Genomic DNA, 16,756 nt, shown 5'->3' on the forward strand with positions numbered 1-16,756 from the left:
GAATCAAGTGCATAATGATGGCTCCTCTCTATATATATTAATACAGTTTTATGTAGAGCAATGACAATTAACAACACAAAGTACAGGCAATATTGACCAGATGATTGGAAAAAACAAGGAGAAACACCAATACAAGCCTTTGGATCTTGTCTGTGTATTTGACTTTATGCAAAAGGGAAAGCAATGAGATCTGAGAGAAATTCTGGGGTTTTTTATCTAAAGACAAAGCCCACCTACCAACAAAGTTCATTTATCAGAAGGCAGCACTGAAACCTGACTGTGCTTCAGTCTGCTTACACTGCTGCCAGAGAACTTTTCACACCTCTGAAATCACCCAAATTAGAAAAGATATGGGAGAGAGAGATGCTGACCTGCCACTCGAAAAATGTCCATTAAATCACTGCATTATGAAAACTAAGTTAGTGATTCTATTCTATAAACTGAAGTGCTGCTGTATAAACTGAAAAAAACCTTTCAAAAACCTGTGAACAGGTCAACTCCTGTTCTAACAAGCACCTTCACTTTCCTGGCCTCTTCATTCTGACAGCAGGTAAATGAAAGAGGAACCATTCTGCTCCCTTGGAGGGGGTTAAATGAAGCAAAGAGCTTACTTTTTACAGTGTGTGTACTCCTCACTGCTCTTACCTTTTACACAGTGTGTACTCCTCACTGCTCTTACCTTTTACACAGTGTGTACTCCTCACTGCTCTTACCATTTACACAGTGTGTACTCCTCACTGCTCTTACCTTTTACATAGTGTGTGTGTACTTCTCACTGCTCTTACCTTTTACACAGTGTGTACTCCTCACTACTCTTACCTTTTACACAGTGTGTGTGTACTCCTCACTGCTCTTACCTTTTACATAGTGTGTGTGTACTCCTCACTGCTCTTACCTTTTACACAGTGTGTACTCCTCACTGCTGGTGACGCCCCTGGGAGGGGGGCGGAAGTGCCAACCATCCCGTGACCCTGCCGGGACACAACCACCATTATTCCTCAATTCTCAGTTTTCCAGTCAGACAGCAACTGCTCAGGGAGCCACATCTCTGAGCATCAACTCAAGGTGTATCTGAACATAAGCAAATGACACATCTCCCCCTCCAAACTGATTTACAATCCATGACAAGCTCTTTAGAGTAAAGGTGATGAAGGCAGATTTCAAACCATCTGCAGAATGCAGCAGGCTCTGATACAGCCCCCTGGTCAATAAACAGAAAATTCTGCCCCCATATTCAGTCAACACTGACGTAATTCTACCTCATTAGGGCTCATCACAACAGTCAAGCCTCTTTTTTGGTTTTGCCTGCAAAGCAGCGCTGAGCATTCAGCAGGATCCAAGTCTTCTCACTAGGAAATTATGCAGCTTTAAAATTGAGTTACATACCTTCTTCTAAATCTTCTACATGATATCCTGATGGTACTTTACCAGCTGCCTACAATTATATAAAAAAGCCCACAGTTATAAAGGAACACAAAACAATTTCATCAACAACAACTGCTGTCAACATGGGTTTTAGAACAACTATTACAAAACTATCAATCGTAAGTTGAAATCACTTCCAGTCACAAACCCTGCTGATAACAGGGATTCTGATAATAACAGGAATTCTGACAGGAACACCAAGTCAACTGGTTAGAAAAAACTTTTAGAGATTTTTTACAAGACCAAACTCTACCCTGCAATCAACTTAAGGTGGACTGCAGTGAATTTCTGAAACACCAAAAACTAAACTACATTGATAAGTCTTTCAGCTTTCAATCTACATCAAAAATAAAGCCCAAATAAATAACTAAGCATAAGGAAAAAAAGAAGAAAAGGTGGTTGAGAAGGTATTTATAATAATTAAAAAATTTCTGAAGTCATATTACTTCAGACTAATTTCCAACAGAGAAAAATGTGATAGATAAATAAATAAATACTGCAGATCTAAATGCTTGGAATTCTTTCTACTTGCTACTTCAGGAATCAACAACTTATTAGCATCATTTTTTATTTTCTCATACATCCTGCAAGACTGGGATGAAAAGTTCCTGAAGAGGCTGGTGGGTAAAGACCAACACGGCAGAAACAATCATTTTTGAACCAGCCTGTTCCCAGTGAGCCTGGATCTCCTGGGACACATGGAAAGCAGCCCTTCAGCTGCTTCAGGTACTGCTCATTATTTTCCCAATAATATCCTCATAATTACCTCTGTTTCAGCAAGAAGTGTTTTCAGTCGTGTGAGATCTTTAGTTACCATCCCGTTCTGGGGGCAGAAAGAATATTAATTATTGAACACATAAACCTTCATTATGTGCACTAAACCACAGCAACCAAGTTCATTTCCCCCTCAACACCAGGAGAAATAAAAATGAATTTGGCTTACAACACCAATTTTAAATGACACTAAATAAAACTGAGTAAACATTGTGATGAAAAAGGGAATTCTACACTGGCCAAACCAGCACTAGACTTACAATAAGTATCAATACAGGACAATTCAGGAAAGCACCACACTAAGAAGAACTTGAGGAAAAAAATATACCATGGTTACTGCAACACTTCAGCTCTGAAGAATTAATATAATAATCTTTCACTGCTGTTGCAGTGATGGATTTATTTCTTTTTAAGGATGTACTTTACTGATCACTAATTTCTGCAGCTCCATAACTCTTCCTGCTCTGATGTAGACTGTGTAATTTTTGGAGTTTTTCCTCAAAAGCAAAGATTAGCCATGTCACTAACTACACAATCAAGTACAATTGAAGTAAAAATTTTTCAAAACTGAATTTATGTGAAATACATAGGTATTTGCAACAATTTCACACTCTTGTAAGTCAAAATTTTAATTAAAGGAACCCAGACCTGTGGGGTTTATTTCAATAATCTCTTGCAGAAATTTAATTAAGTGCTACTACTTATTTTAGACTTCTCCACATTCAGACTGTGCTATTGAGCAGGAGAAATTACTCTTTGCTGAAAACTTACCACTTAACAATCCTCATAACTTAGGCTTTTTCCAAAATGATTTTTCACTTTTTCAGCAGAAGGCTGAAAATTGAACTTGTTGAGCTTAAATGTAATAGAGCAAAAAAAAATTACCAAGAATCATTCTCTTAAGCCACTGGGGAGGAAACTGGATGGATTCCAACTCTTCAATAAATTAATTCCAAAACTTCATTTCACTTCTTCTTTCAGACAATGGCACAGTCAGTAAATCAGCTGCTGATTTTAATATTCCTACTGAAAACAACTGTGTCTAACAACCTAAAGCTTGTAAAAACCTCTCAAACCCTGCTTTGGGATGACACTCTGGAACTCTATACAAAGGTACCTTTATTTGCACAACAACAGCTCAAAGCAAGGGCACTCCACATTCCCTGCAATAAGACTATTTTACTAATTTTTCCTGAAGGCAAGCTTCCTTCAACCTCACCAGGAATTTTTCAATGAAACTTTTTTTCATGAGAAAACAGCTAAACAAAGAAAAAACCTCTTTTTATGTAAAAATAGCCAATGGCCGGGGGGGAAGGGAATTCAGGATACAGCCCAGACAGGCAAACAGAACTCTCAAAAACAACCTACTGATTCAGCTAAGCAGGATCCAATCTCAAGGTAAGAGGTTATCCTGCAAGTTTCTGATGTCACACAGTCCCCTCAGTCTGACTAAGCTATGACCATGTTTCTGGGTGTATTAAGACCAGCAGTTCATGCTGATGAACTGGCTATTTAATCCAGACTACATAAATTAAAAGGACACTTCTTTAGAGGCTTACATATGCCCCTAATTTCCCCATATAAGTAGTCACATAAAAGCCTGAAGTTACTTACATGTCTGGGGTTAAAAGCATCTTTACAAGTTTTAACAGTTCAAGGGTAAAATAGAAGCTTTGAACTCAAACCTTTATCTTCATCTTGAAATGCAAAGCTTTTTTTCTTGTCCTCAAAAGCTTTTTATGCTGTCTTACACCTTATCAGGGGCCAGTTATTTTAAAAGTCCAATCAATATTTTTTCTGCTTTAATGGATAGAATTCCTGAAGTCCAAACAAAATGGGGTCAAGTATAATTCAAAATAAGCAAGGAAAATTTTAAGATTTAGATAATTCTTGTAAGTCACACAAATATGCAAATTTATTTTACATTCCCTGAGGATTCAGGGCCAGCAATGAAAAAACTTTTCAAAATCCCAACAACTCTGAAACACTGGTTATGCAACAACCTGGCATCCTGATGATATATGTGTGCCCATATATTTATCTTTTCCACACAAATCATTTTTGTTGCAAGCTGCCAGTGAACCATATGTTTGGAAGTTTGTTATTAAACAGCTTTTTTAGAAGAAGGAAATAAAAAACTCTTTCTTTAAACAATGTAGATTGCAGCAAACCCACTTACCAGTGATTCCCCCATCAGTGATTTGGAAAGAACATTAGACACAATTTGCAGCTTCCCTTTGAGATGCATGCAGCAGAGCACTGCCCGGAGAGATCCATCGCCCTTGGCCAGCCCCTCTCCCAGCACTGCAACACAAATCAGTCACTATTACCTTCAGCACACCACCCTTTTAAGTCAAACATACAGTTTTCCTTCACCCTTAACAAGAAAACAAAGTCTGAAGCTCAGGTCAAATCCACGGCTTGTTGGATGTAAATTAAATATCATGTGCTGTTGTCTAATATTAACTTGAAACTTGTCTCCCACCAGCTCATAAATGTTGCACATGAGCTCAAAAAAGATTGTCATGTTTACATGCTAAAATAGACATAAATTAAATATGGGAAGGGTAAATTCAAATATCTGACACAGACACAAAGGACCTCCTCTCACAGAAAGGATAAAAAAGAAATAGCAACCAACAACCTCTCAGTAACACAAACATGCTCAGGAAGATCCATTCATGCTCACAAAACACATGCCCTGTCGTTTCCAAAAATAGCCAACCTCCTCATGGGCAATTCCTGCTCCTCTAAAAGGGCTTTTATTCACTTATGCTGCAAAGTGTGGCATATAGGGACGATTGTCTGAGCCCAGAAATTTACAGGCTCCTTGTAACAGAAAACTTTCTGAATGCTTCGTAGCACGGATCAGCAGCGAGCAGTGCCAAACAGACACTTTCTGAACACTTCCAGCAGGGACAGGATTTATTTCACCATACAGACGTGCTTCAGACAAGCTGCAACAACACTTAATTACATGTGTTACCTGTCCAGAAAATGAAAAGCCAGAGTGACTAAAAAGCTTAGCAAGCTAAGCGTGTAGATTGAAAAGAAGGCTGGACAGTTGTTTAAAATTAAGGAATTATGGAATAACTGTTATTGCAAGCAACATCAACATCTGTGTTTATACTGCTACTCATGCAGATGCAAACAGCCCCTCTCAGTGCTAACAGGAATCTCACATTCACCACAACTTCAGGATTACATTTTAGAATAATAAATCAAAACTCCTCACTCAACAGACATTAACAGAAATCGCATGAAAGACTCAATAAATAGCCCCACAAAACATTTAAATAAAAACAACCAGGCATCTCTTCAAACTGCAATGGTAACTAAATCCATTTTCATAAAGTCCCTCAAAGATTAGTCTGAATTCACCACTCTGATAGTACAGACCACATTGCCAAAAATAGAACTTACTTCCCAAATCAGAAGAAGCAGCACCAAAAATAGCTTTAACATGTCTGACAGCTTGCTATTTTAATCTCAAATATTAAATCTCCAATTAATATATTCCATAGATACAAAAATATAACACAGAAATCTCAAATTATTATATTTCATATCATTATTTGCATAATATCACCAAGCTAAAACATACAGTTGCACATAAAAAGTTGCAACCCATTAAGCAATATCTCCTGGGAAAGATTTGTGGAGTAATTTAACAGATTTTAAGTTATCATCATTCCCTGTAACACTACAAGCAGCATATAGAAGAACATGTAAAGAACTATAAAGAACACTGTATTTCTCCAGCTATTCCAGAATACACTGATCATTCACGTTCAAATAAAACCATCACAGCTGTGCAACATGTCAAGTCTTGTAAAAAGGCAGAACAGCAGCTTGAATAAAGCTTTGCCCATTATAAAAAGCCTGTCAAGTACATGCTAAGGTATTTTCTTTCCAACAATAACTCAAACATAAAATCAAAACTAAGACTTTTTGGGATTACAAATGCAGATACTCTAAATGTCAGGTGCTGGGCTACAATTGATAACCACACATCCTGGAGAACCACAACCAAATCATTCATTCATCTATGCCTAAAAATATGGTATGTATTTATATATATACATATATATATGTAAACACATACACAACACTTTTATATACATACATAAATATGGTATTACTAAGTTCAAAACTGTCCTCAGTTTTCGATCTGGGAAATAATATGTGCAGAATATGCCGGCATGAATGAAGTAAATTAACATAAATCTGGATGCTATTTCTTTGTTAACTAATATACATTTAAGGACTGTTTTTTCTACTTAATTTTAAAAAAGAAGATAGACACCATAGGTCCTATTCCACCCACTTCTATGCCTGTCCAGTGAGAGATGACAAGCAGTTACCATGACAGCTCCTTTGAGATACTGACAACTGAGACACACACCAAGAAAAAGTTCCACAGATGAAAGTCACCCCTGTCCCCTATGAGAAACCCATCAGAGCTCATTGATGAGAACACTGTTCATTAAAAACATTCTTCCTCCCACCCCCTTTAACCATCATTCAGCTTTCCTTATGTCTCTCACTTTTCTTTGCCATCATGAAAGACAACTCTGAAGTTAGAATATTACACCCTTACAGCATATATCAATAAGGTAAAAGAATTTTTTTTAAATTTCAGGCTATTTCAATAATGATACTGATTAAGTGACAATCAGACTTTTTTTAATGTATTAAACTTTAATTTTACACCTACAGAAAGCAAGTTTATTTTTCTTAGTCCATTTTTATGGACCATCACAAGCAGGCTGCCGAGCCCCACAAATTCCCTGAACCATGATTTGACTATCAGTGAAGAAAAAAAAAACCCCCAAAACAATATAAACAATATAAAACCCACAAACCCAGAAAGAAACAATTTAAAGACTATCATTGCTAGCATAGGAGTGTCAGAAGAGTAGATCACACTCTGTGTAACAAAACTGTCACCTGAAAAATTTTCCTTTAACATTTAGGAGTAGTTAAAGAATTAAAACCAAAAGGTTTTTCTTTCCAAATCTAACTGATAAACTCTATTCCAACACCCTGCAAACCCAGTGAGTTCTCAGTGAATTCTGAATAATTTGCATTATAAATGAACAACAGAGGATTAGGAATTTTTGAAATTCCTTCAAAAATACCCAAACTGAACAAGGCAGTGACACATGAAAAGCTCGATGTGACATAGGCACATTTGGAAGTTTTAACAAATGTGCATCATCTTGATTTTCTCTGAACTAAGTCCCAAATGCAAACCAAAATATCCACCATGTCCCTGGGAAGAAAGGCGGAACAATCAACTGTCTTTGTGTCTTTGTGAGAATCCTGACATTATCAACTCTTCCTACATTTGAGCACTAAAATAACTATTAGCCAAATAGCACCACTGAGCCAAAGACATGTATTTGAGTCCTGGTATTTGAGTAAGAGCTGAAAAACAGTGAGATCTCTCTTTAAGGGAAAAAAAAAAAGGGAGGGGGGAAATGGCAGAAAAAGTATTATAAAGCAGATACATAATTTTAAATAGGGAAAAAACACTGTTAGCAAACTAACAAATCTGGGCATCAGTTTTAAAAATTCAGACAACTGACTGCAATTCATAACACTATGTAATAAAAAAAAGAAATAAGCATACCATGCCTACAGTCTTCATCTGCTTGCCCATACTTTTTCTGAAAGGTAAAACATGAAAAGTTTAAAAATAGCATTATTGCAGTTAGCATAAACAACTACATGCTTGAATTACAAGTTTTTTTAAAACTTTTTAGAAACCATTACCTTGTCTTTTCCTGGGTGGAACATGTAAAGAACATAAGTTATATGTCAATTATAATATAATTAATTCTTAGAATTAAGACTAATTTGTGTCTTTTTCTCAAATTCTCAGTTAAAATGTTGATTTTTTTTTTTCCCTCAAATTCTCAGCACATGGACATTTTAAAAGTGGAGCCTGAATGGGCAAAGGTGTGTGTGTGTGTGTGTGTGTGTGTGTGTGTGTGTTAAATGTTTTTGGGTGGCTCCCAACACCTAGGAAAAAATATAAAACTTGACTCTCTAGACACTGTTTGGTTTTTAATCTTGCACTAATACAGTAATGTTCAAATTTTAAGATATTATTTTATTCTTCTTTTTCAATAGTGATTTTAAAGATTTTTTTTTTTTGTAAAACAAGAAGGAAATTTTTGATTATTTTCCTCTTTTAAGACTTTACATATCTATATAATTCAAGTCTTTAATAGGAAGGTTTTGGTTTTTCCAAAGTCCCTGCACACTCACTGCAATAGTATCACTATGATGAACATCCAGATAGGTGCCTCAGAGGATTTGCAAAGAGTGCCAGAAATTTATTAAATAATCCAAGCACCAATCTGCTTATTAGTTTACAGAAATAATTTTGAGGGGTCAAGTCTGTGGTAACACAACTTCTATTAGAAAATCCAGCCTCACTTATTTGTGAATCTCTTCCCCTGAGGAGCCATAAATTAGGTCACGTCTTCATTGAAGAGGTTTTCCCAGTTCTTGTTTTGCACACTGTATAGTGCAATCCAGCTATTTATTTAAAGAATGCTTAAAAACACTCCTTTAATCAGATGGGCAAGACTTATCCTAAAGCTGCCCAGCAAGGTCTTGTGACTTGGCCAAACTTTTTCCACCTGGGATGAAACTGCTCCTACTCAATACATGAAGATTTGGAGTGGACAAGGCTGCTGTAAATCTCTAATAGCATTTCAGAAAGGTAGGAAAAAGCAGGTTGTAGGTTTATTCTCAAGCACTGAAATGTCCTTTCCTTTAAGAAACTGTAGCTCTGATGCTTTAAAGGAAGGACAAAAATTTGGCAATGGGGTCACCTCTAATTCAGGGTTATGCCTCTTGCTTTGCATTTACAGACCTTTACAAGACTCGTTTTCACCTTTCCACTAAGTATTTGTCAGAGTCTAAAAGCTACATTTTTCACCAGATATGCTCTAGCCTAGCCTTGGAAAACTGGGATTAAACATAAAAAGACTAATTTTAGGCCCATGCAAATGGAGCTAAAGCAGGTATGAACCAGCTACCTAGATTCTGGTATTTCTGAACTTTGTTTTTTGAGTGTTTTTATTTGCAGAAGCTTTAATTTGATGGTCCTAAAAGATAAGGTAATCTGGTATGTAATTCAGCATATGTACCTTAACCCCTATTTTGCCTTCCCGGAATATGCATATTTTAAATGTTTAAACTATTTTTCCTTATTTGTTTTGAAAACTGTGATTGAGACCCAAACCAAGAGGTTCAAATCCTGAAAAGTAAATGTATCAGGGAGAGCTACAAGACAGAAGCCTCACAGATGCTATAGCAAGAGGGATTCTGTGGGCAGAGCAACATGCCAAAAATTCTGAGTGGTATTTAAATCTTGACAATACAAGATATTTGACTTTTCTTTCCAGTTCACTAGATACTATAAAGAGTCACACTCACAAGTTGTAAAAAGGAAGCAATTCTATACAGAAGAGTCTCGATTTTGATGCGGTCGAGTTCTGCCTGGCAGGGCTCCGGGAGGTGAGCTGGGGGGTACTGGCTGAGGGAAAGGAGAGCCTCTGTGCAATGCTTCACTGCCACTTCATAATCCTGCTGCTTAAGGGATTCACATGCTTGTTCACATGCCTTCTCTGGTCTTCTGTCTGCCATGACTCAGGGACAGAAATCCTAGAGCGGGGGCAGAGGGGACGATAAAACGTTGGTTAGCTGTGGAATGGCACTGACAAGTTGCCAACCAACTTCCATTCCCGTCTCAAGGTGCTGTGTCACATCCCCCTCGTGCTGTGCCACTCACATTTCCTACACCAAGCTTCTCACTAACTGATTGCTTCCCAGGCTCTTCTCCATCGCTCCCAGCTCTCGATTTTGATTTTAATTCAAGAAGGTACTTAAAGCCCATGACTGATTTTAAGAATGTAAGTAGGGGTTTCAAATTTTAAAGTCAGCATGGCTGATTTTAAGCAGAGGCTTTTGGGCTTTAATGGCAACACGACCTTTGCTTTGGAAGGAACACAACTCATCCCCTAAGTGCTGTCTCTGAGCCTGCAGCCTGCACAACACCTTCTCTTCCAAGCATTTCTCACCTATACTTGGGAGGAGGGGATGTTTCCTCTTGGTGAAGCACAGCAAGGATGGACAGGGAAGGACAGGAAAGACCAGGGGGTCAACAGCAAACCAATCACTTGTCTCTTCCTTCTGCTTATTTAGCTACGTTTATTGCTGAGAAAGTCTAGATACCCCAGCCACACCAACACCTTTGTGCAGAACTTCTTAAATAATGTTAAAGTAAATATATTTGGGGGGGATTGAGACAGTTATTAAAATAATTCTGTCCACACAGAGACATTATCTGCCAATAAACTAAGACAAATGGTTATCCACATCTGAACTGTCAGCAGAAGAGCAAAGCACTTCTATAATCCCTGTCCACATTCTCCCATCATTGACATATTTAAATACATTATACACATCTCTAGAGACATTGAACATTAAAGCTGACTTCACAGAAATGGGTTCTGATAACTGAAAGAAAAATAAAGAGTTCTCATTTTTGCTTTTAGCAAGCAGAATATTGTCAGTATTCATGCTTAGACATTACAATTGTCTCAAATAACTACTTTTAGTCCACTTTATAAAATTAACTGTTAAGAGCTTTCTTTATACTTGGTATTTTACGATTTTCAACCAAAGGCAAAGTAACTTCAAGAATTTAACGTTAAATAAATGCATTTTCCTCATATGAAAAATAATCCATTATCGCACTTTTCCCATTAACACATGCCTAAGCCAACATTCAGAAGAAATGTAAACAAGTCTTTTTGTATATTGTACAACACAGTGTTCTATGTGTTCTCCTCTATTCTTAAATTTCCATTCAGTATCAAAATAATTACATAAAGGAATATTGATTTTTCAAGACTTAAACCAGCTTCCCTTTTAAAACACTACTAAGAAAGTTTCTCATTTAGAACAAAAAAAAATTTTATCTAAAATGAAGGAACACAAGCATGAATATTTTGCAGTTAATCCTGGTACAAATCTGTGACGTGTTCCTCTTCCTTAATAATAGCCTTGCAAAATATTACCTCATTCATCCAGATATTTATTTTTCTGCTAAAAATAAGTCTGCATTTTCAAACAATAGGAACAGGCAAGTAGGTTTTGCATTTCCTCATACATATGAGTAAATTCATTCATGAGGTAATTCAATTAAAGATTCTGCTGGATCACTTCACATGTATTTTCAATTACATAAATGTTAGGTATTCTTAAGCTGTGTATGCAAGGGTCTTTTCTAGATACAACTACAGATTGCACTGGTTTCCACTTCACTACCATTTTAGGCCACTGTGTATTTCACAAATCTAGGATCTGCTTCCACAGTGACACAATAGTTAATTGATGTTTTTCTCATGTACATTCTGTTTTCCTCCTAAGGGATTGAAAATAGAGGACTCCATGAACTCTGCTGTACTTTTGATTTCCTCACTTCCTGGCTGACATATAACCAGAATTCCTTTGACCAAAAGGCTGAGCAGAGCTTCTGTGTGTTTATTCCCAAAGACTGATTAAACACAGATCCCATCCTAAGTGACCTGGCCAGCACAGCTGACAGATTTGAAACCCTTCTCCTCCATCATGGCACCACGTAAAAGACAAAGATGTTCTTTATCAATTGCCTTATGCTGACTGGTTGGAGAAATACAGAACTCAGCTGTTTGAGAAGCTGGATTTTACACACCAAGCAGTGCCCACACAATTTCTCTGGTCAATTTGAAGACTGCAGAGCACTTCAGAGGACAGACCTGAAGCTAAACTGGGCTAAATCCTGTGAATTAAGTGGAAACGAGCACTAAGGACTACGCTCCTGGATAACTGGCTAAACTGAGTCACACCAATAGTATTTCAGAGTGTAAAAATCCACCAAAATCACAGTGCATGGAACACAATGACAGATAAGGAGCCGCTGCAGTGTAATTGGTTTGGGGAAAAATCGAGTTATAACAAACAAAACCAGTATGTGGACAATATATGGAAAATTATGCACTCAGGCTCTCAGATTTCATTTCAGTCCCATCTGTAGCCATACATGCAGACTCAAACATGCACATTTATTAGGTATTTGTGCCATCTACTCCAGACTCAAATCCAAGTGCTCTAGACTGTTCCTTGGAGACACCTGACTTCTTCTGCTGACTTTAGAAACCTTTTTTTCCTAGTTTTGGTACCCTAAATCAGCAACTGACACTTGTGTACGTGAATTACAACCAAATGCCACTGTGCCAACTAAACTATATTGTGAAGTGCATTTATATTTTGAGCACTTCCAGGGACGGTGACTCCATCACTTCCCTGGGCAGCCCATTCCAATGCTTAATCACTCTTCAAATTAAGGAATTTTTCCTCATATCCAACTTAAACCTCTCATTCCTTAAAATGTAGTCTGTTGAAGTACCTGACTTATCTCCATTTAAAATCATTCAGAGCAGTTCCTAAGTCCCAGCAGGACCAGGAATGTGACTGTTCCCCTCTGCTGGGCACTGCTGATGCCTCACCTCAAGTCCAGTGGCCAGTTCTGGGCTCCTCCCTACAAGAAGGGCACTGGGGCCAAAGAGGGGAACAGAGCTGGGGAAGGGGCTGGAGCAGCAGTGTGAGCAGGAGCAGCTGAGGGAGCTGCTGGGGCTCAGCCTGGAGAAAAGGAGGCTCAGGGGGACCTCCTCAATCCTACAATTGTCTGAAAAGAGGCTGTGGCCAGGTGGGGGTCGGGCTCTGCTCCCTGGGAGCAAGGGACAGGACAAGTTGAAAATGGCCTCAAGCTGCAGCAAGAGAGGTTTAGGTTGGATATGAGGAAAAATTTCTTCACTGGAAGAGTGGTTAAGTATTGGAATGGGCTGCCAAGGGAAGTGATGGAGTCACCACCCCTGGAAGTGCTCAAAATACAAGTGCACTTCACAATATAGTTTAGTTGCCACAGTGGCATTTGGTCAAAGGCTGGACTCAATGCTCGAGGTCTTTTCCAAACTTAAAGTATTCACAGAATTATTAACAGCCTAGGAGTGAAGACGCTTTTTAAAATAAATTTATTTTCAGTTCTACAGATTTTTATTTTCAAGATTTCAGGCATAAAATTGGAATTTCTAAGAGTAGAATTTATTACAAATTAGAACTGAAAGCTGAAGTGTCACAAGGTCTGTGCTATATTCCCAACTCTCTTTGCAAAACTGAGCAAATTACTTAGGAGCTCCACTTCTGTCTGCAAAACTGAAATTAAAATACTAACACAGAACAAACATCAGGATTATTCATTTTCTCAAAGAGACATGGAAAACCACATGCCAAAAGACTTCTAAATTCAATTCTGAGAAATAACTTATCCTCTAGTGAAGCTTAATACATCTTCAAAATATTGAAGAACCAGTAAAGAAGCATATTCCCACGATCTAAAGCTGCATATCTAAAATAGGTGGACATACCGAAGAAATTATATATAAAAACATATAATCATACTTCATACCTCAAACAAACTTCTGTCCTTAAGTAGAAGGGAGCTTAATGAACTTGCATTTCATTGAAAGTCAAGTTGAACTCTGCTTATCTTCCACAAAATATTATTTCAAAGACTTGGTTAGTTCCAACTGGTGTGACTTAAACTTTAGTGTCTTTTACAACTAACCATAGCAATTTTTTTTTTCCCCTACAACTAATGATTTTCAGGCTCAATATTCCTAATGAGTACTCCACCTTCTTGCCAAAGAAGGTTTGTAAACAAACACGAAATAAGGAACTAAAATCCAGACTCCAAATAAAGCTGTATGTTTCCCCTCCAGAGCTGCAGAGGGGGCTGGGAAAGGCAGAAGGGACAGCTTGAGGAGGAAGAGTGATAAACAACGTGATCCACACAGTCATTTATTTCCAAGTAAACATTACGCCTGCTTGGTGCACAGGAGGCTCTGAAGAACTACTCCACAGTCTGATGAGTCCAACTTCAAATTAAAATCCATGTAGGAGGAGAGAACATCATGAACTAAAATCCAGAGTTTCATGGCAGTTTAACTCATGACTGTGCACTTCCATGCTCCACATCTTACTGATGTGTTTCATGCAATAAAAGGGTCCATACACTACGATAATAAGTTAAAGCATGTGACAGTTCCTAAAAAAATTTCAAACAGATGCTTTTTCAATTCACTGTAAAGCATCTAGCCAGATAACTCTCGCTGTACTTCATAAACAAACAGATTAGAGGGCACAATGCTGTTCCTATTAATGTTACTGGCAAAATTCCCAATGTCTGCCAAGACAGAAGGATCAGATCCAAGGTCTCGCATGCCAAGCTGACAAACAGTAGACAAGTCAGTAAATATTTGCATATTTTAACTAAACATTAACATCTCTTGTAAAGATTTATGCTAAAGCAATGATGTTCAACTTGCAGTCCTACAGTGAGACTAGTAGGGATTCACTGTCAATTGAATTGACTTCAAGAGCCACATCCTGGGAATCGCAGAGTGAAGCAAATGAATGAGACCCATTGCCATGGGGAACGTGCAGGGGAAGAGCCTCTCCAGCTGCCTTCCATTACAATCCATAACCCTTCAAACAGTACTGCTGAGGGAAATAAGCACAAAATATTCTTTGCCAAGGCCATTCAGCCATGTCCTCCTGCTAGCAGCCTGCTGTCCTGCGGGAAGGGAAAGCAGGAGATGGATTTGCCCTTCCATTGCCCATTGCAGTCAGGCTGGCGCAGGCTCCGAGAGCGAGCAGGGAAGGAATTCCACTCATCCTGCCCCTCTCTACAGAAATGCAAGCATTCTGTTTCCCAGTCCTTTGGGATTGCCCAGCCCATCTCACAGACTGGAAAGGCTGGCCACCAAACTGGAGAGAAGTTTTAAACATGCAATAAATTCAGGCAATACTCAAGAAAAGACAGCTGGTTTATCAGAACTTCCCAGCAATTCCTTTTACGAGCAAGAAGAGACCTGCTAGATTTATTTACGAGCTGGTTGTTCTGTCCTTCCTCAGTAACTTCTGAGCTTCAAGTCAATTGGAACTGAATTTCCCAGAAGTCTGAAGGGTCTTCAAGATGCTGCAGTTTTCATGAAAAATGTGTAACAAGACAGATAACAGACCCAGGGAAAGGTTAAGTTATAACTCAGCCTCTTATTGATACCAAGACATCAGTTACCCCATCAATTACTGCCACGTGCTGCCATTTACCACCAAGAGCTGCAGCAAAGTATCACTCACCAGTGAAAGAAAAGTCTTATTTATTTTTCTTGTCCATAACAGTCAATACCATAGGCTGTATTCATCAGTTTAACTGCTCCAGCATCCATCCAAAAACCTCCAGGTGTTTTTAGACTACAGACCCAAGCATTGCACATCCCATCCCTTTCTCAAAGTTGTTACTGGTAAACTGAGATGTAAGCAATTTAGACATCAAAAATTAGTTATTTCCATAATATATCCAAGTAATATTTGGGAAGTCACAAACTTGGTATGACTACAATCCCTGTGATTAATAGTTTCCCTCTCACTCAAAATTATCAAGAAAAAAGTGACAAGATACTTTAGTTTATACAGGTATGAAAAGACCCAGGGTTTAATCTGAATTATTATATTGAATATGACACACTAAAAAAGTTAACTACTGTGGACATGCCAACATTACAGTTAGAAATCATCTTAAGGCATGCCTGCATCTGTACATGTCAATTGGTTTTGTATTATTACCAAATAGCACTAAAATACCTTTAGATAAATAAAATAAAATCAAATATCCATTTATTTTCCTTACCCATTGTATTAAAATAACCTAATCTTTGCCTTGAGACAAAAAAAAAAAAAAAAAATCCAAACCCCTTTATTCAAGCCTTCAGGATGGAATAAAATAGAGCTGCACAAAATACAGAAATGATTTACAGAGACATACAGAAAAAAAAAAAAGTACTTTCCTAGTTTCTTGACATACACATCATAAATAATCCCAGTCTAAAAAAATCCTTTCATAAAATGAGAGTAGATAATGACAGTGCACTGTACCTACGTAACAGAGATGAAAAGGATGATGCATCTTTCATACACAGGGTGTAAAAGAAAGAATTATATGAAAGGTGCTTTTGGCTTTTTTTTCTTTTAAGAAAAATATAACAGCAGAGATCTCATGCATTCATTTATTGCAATTATGGCTGAAGTCTGTAATAGTAGTTAAGGAGTTCTCAGAAATGCACTGCACACCTTACAGAACAAATACAAAAGCCTCCACCCTTGAGAGAGGACAATCTAATCAGTTTTCTGAAGTAACTGAATTACTTTGGCTAATGTTGTACAACTCCAGGCAAAATGACCCTACTTTCAATTCCAAAAATGATGTTAAATCCGAAATGGAGCATACAGAATGAGGCAAGCACATCTCAAGGTTTTATTCTATAGTGTAACAGCAGCAAGAATCCTGTTCCAAGGCCTCTGAGGAACATGATATGCCTGTTTGGGGAAGGGAAAAAGGGGAAAGAAGAGGTTGATGATGCCCCTGACCATTATA

General features: G+C 37.8%; 1 protein-coding gene across 7 annotated transcripts in view; it reads right to left on the reverse strand.

Moving 5' to 3' along the window:
* The window catches only part of HELZ (helicase with zinc finger), an 86,031-nt gene that overhangs the window by 59,011 nt on the left and 10,264 nt on the right, over positions 1–16,756 (reverse strand). For 3 of the 7 annotated variants that reach the window (XM_021537167.3, XM_021537158.4, XM_085556680.1), the window contains 6 exons: positions 9,655–9,882; positions 7,835–7,871; positions 4,379–4,503; positions 2,192–2,248; positions 1,387–1,435; positions 896–971 (listed from right to left, as the gene is read on the reverse strand). In XM_021537167.3, the coding sequence (XP_021392842.2) occupies positions 896–971; positions 1,387–1,435; positions 2,192–2,248; positions 4,379–4,503; positions 7,835–7,871; positions 9,655–9,864 (554 nt within the window). In that variant the 5' untranslated portion in view covers positions 9,865–9,882. Of the gene's footprint in view, positions 1–645; positions 732–895; positions 972–1,386; positions 1,436–2,191; positions 2,249–4,378; positions 4,504–7,834; positions 7,872–9,654; positions 9,883–16,756 lie in introns of those variants that run through there. The other 4 variants (XM_021537177.4, XM_085556681.1, XM_077787388.2 and 1 more) reach the window with 3 other exon arrangements.

The sequence above is a fragment of the Lonchura striata genome, chromosome 18 (genome assembly GCF_050655825.1).
Source record: "Lonchura striata isolate lonStrDom1 chromosome 18, ASM5065582v1, whole genome shotgun sequence".
Lineage (NCBI taxonomy): Eukaryota > Metazoa > Chordata > Aves > Passeriformes > Estrildidae > Lonchura > Lonchura striata.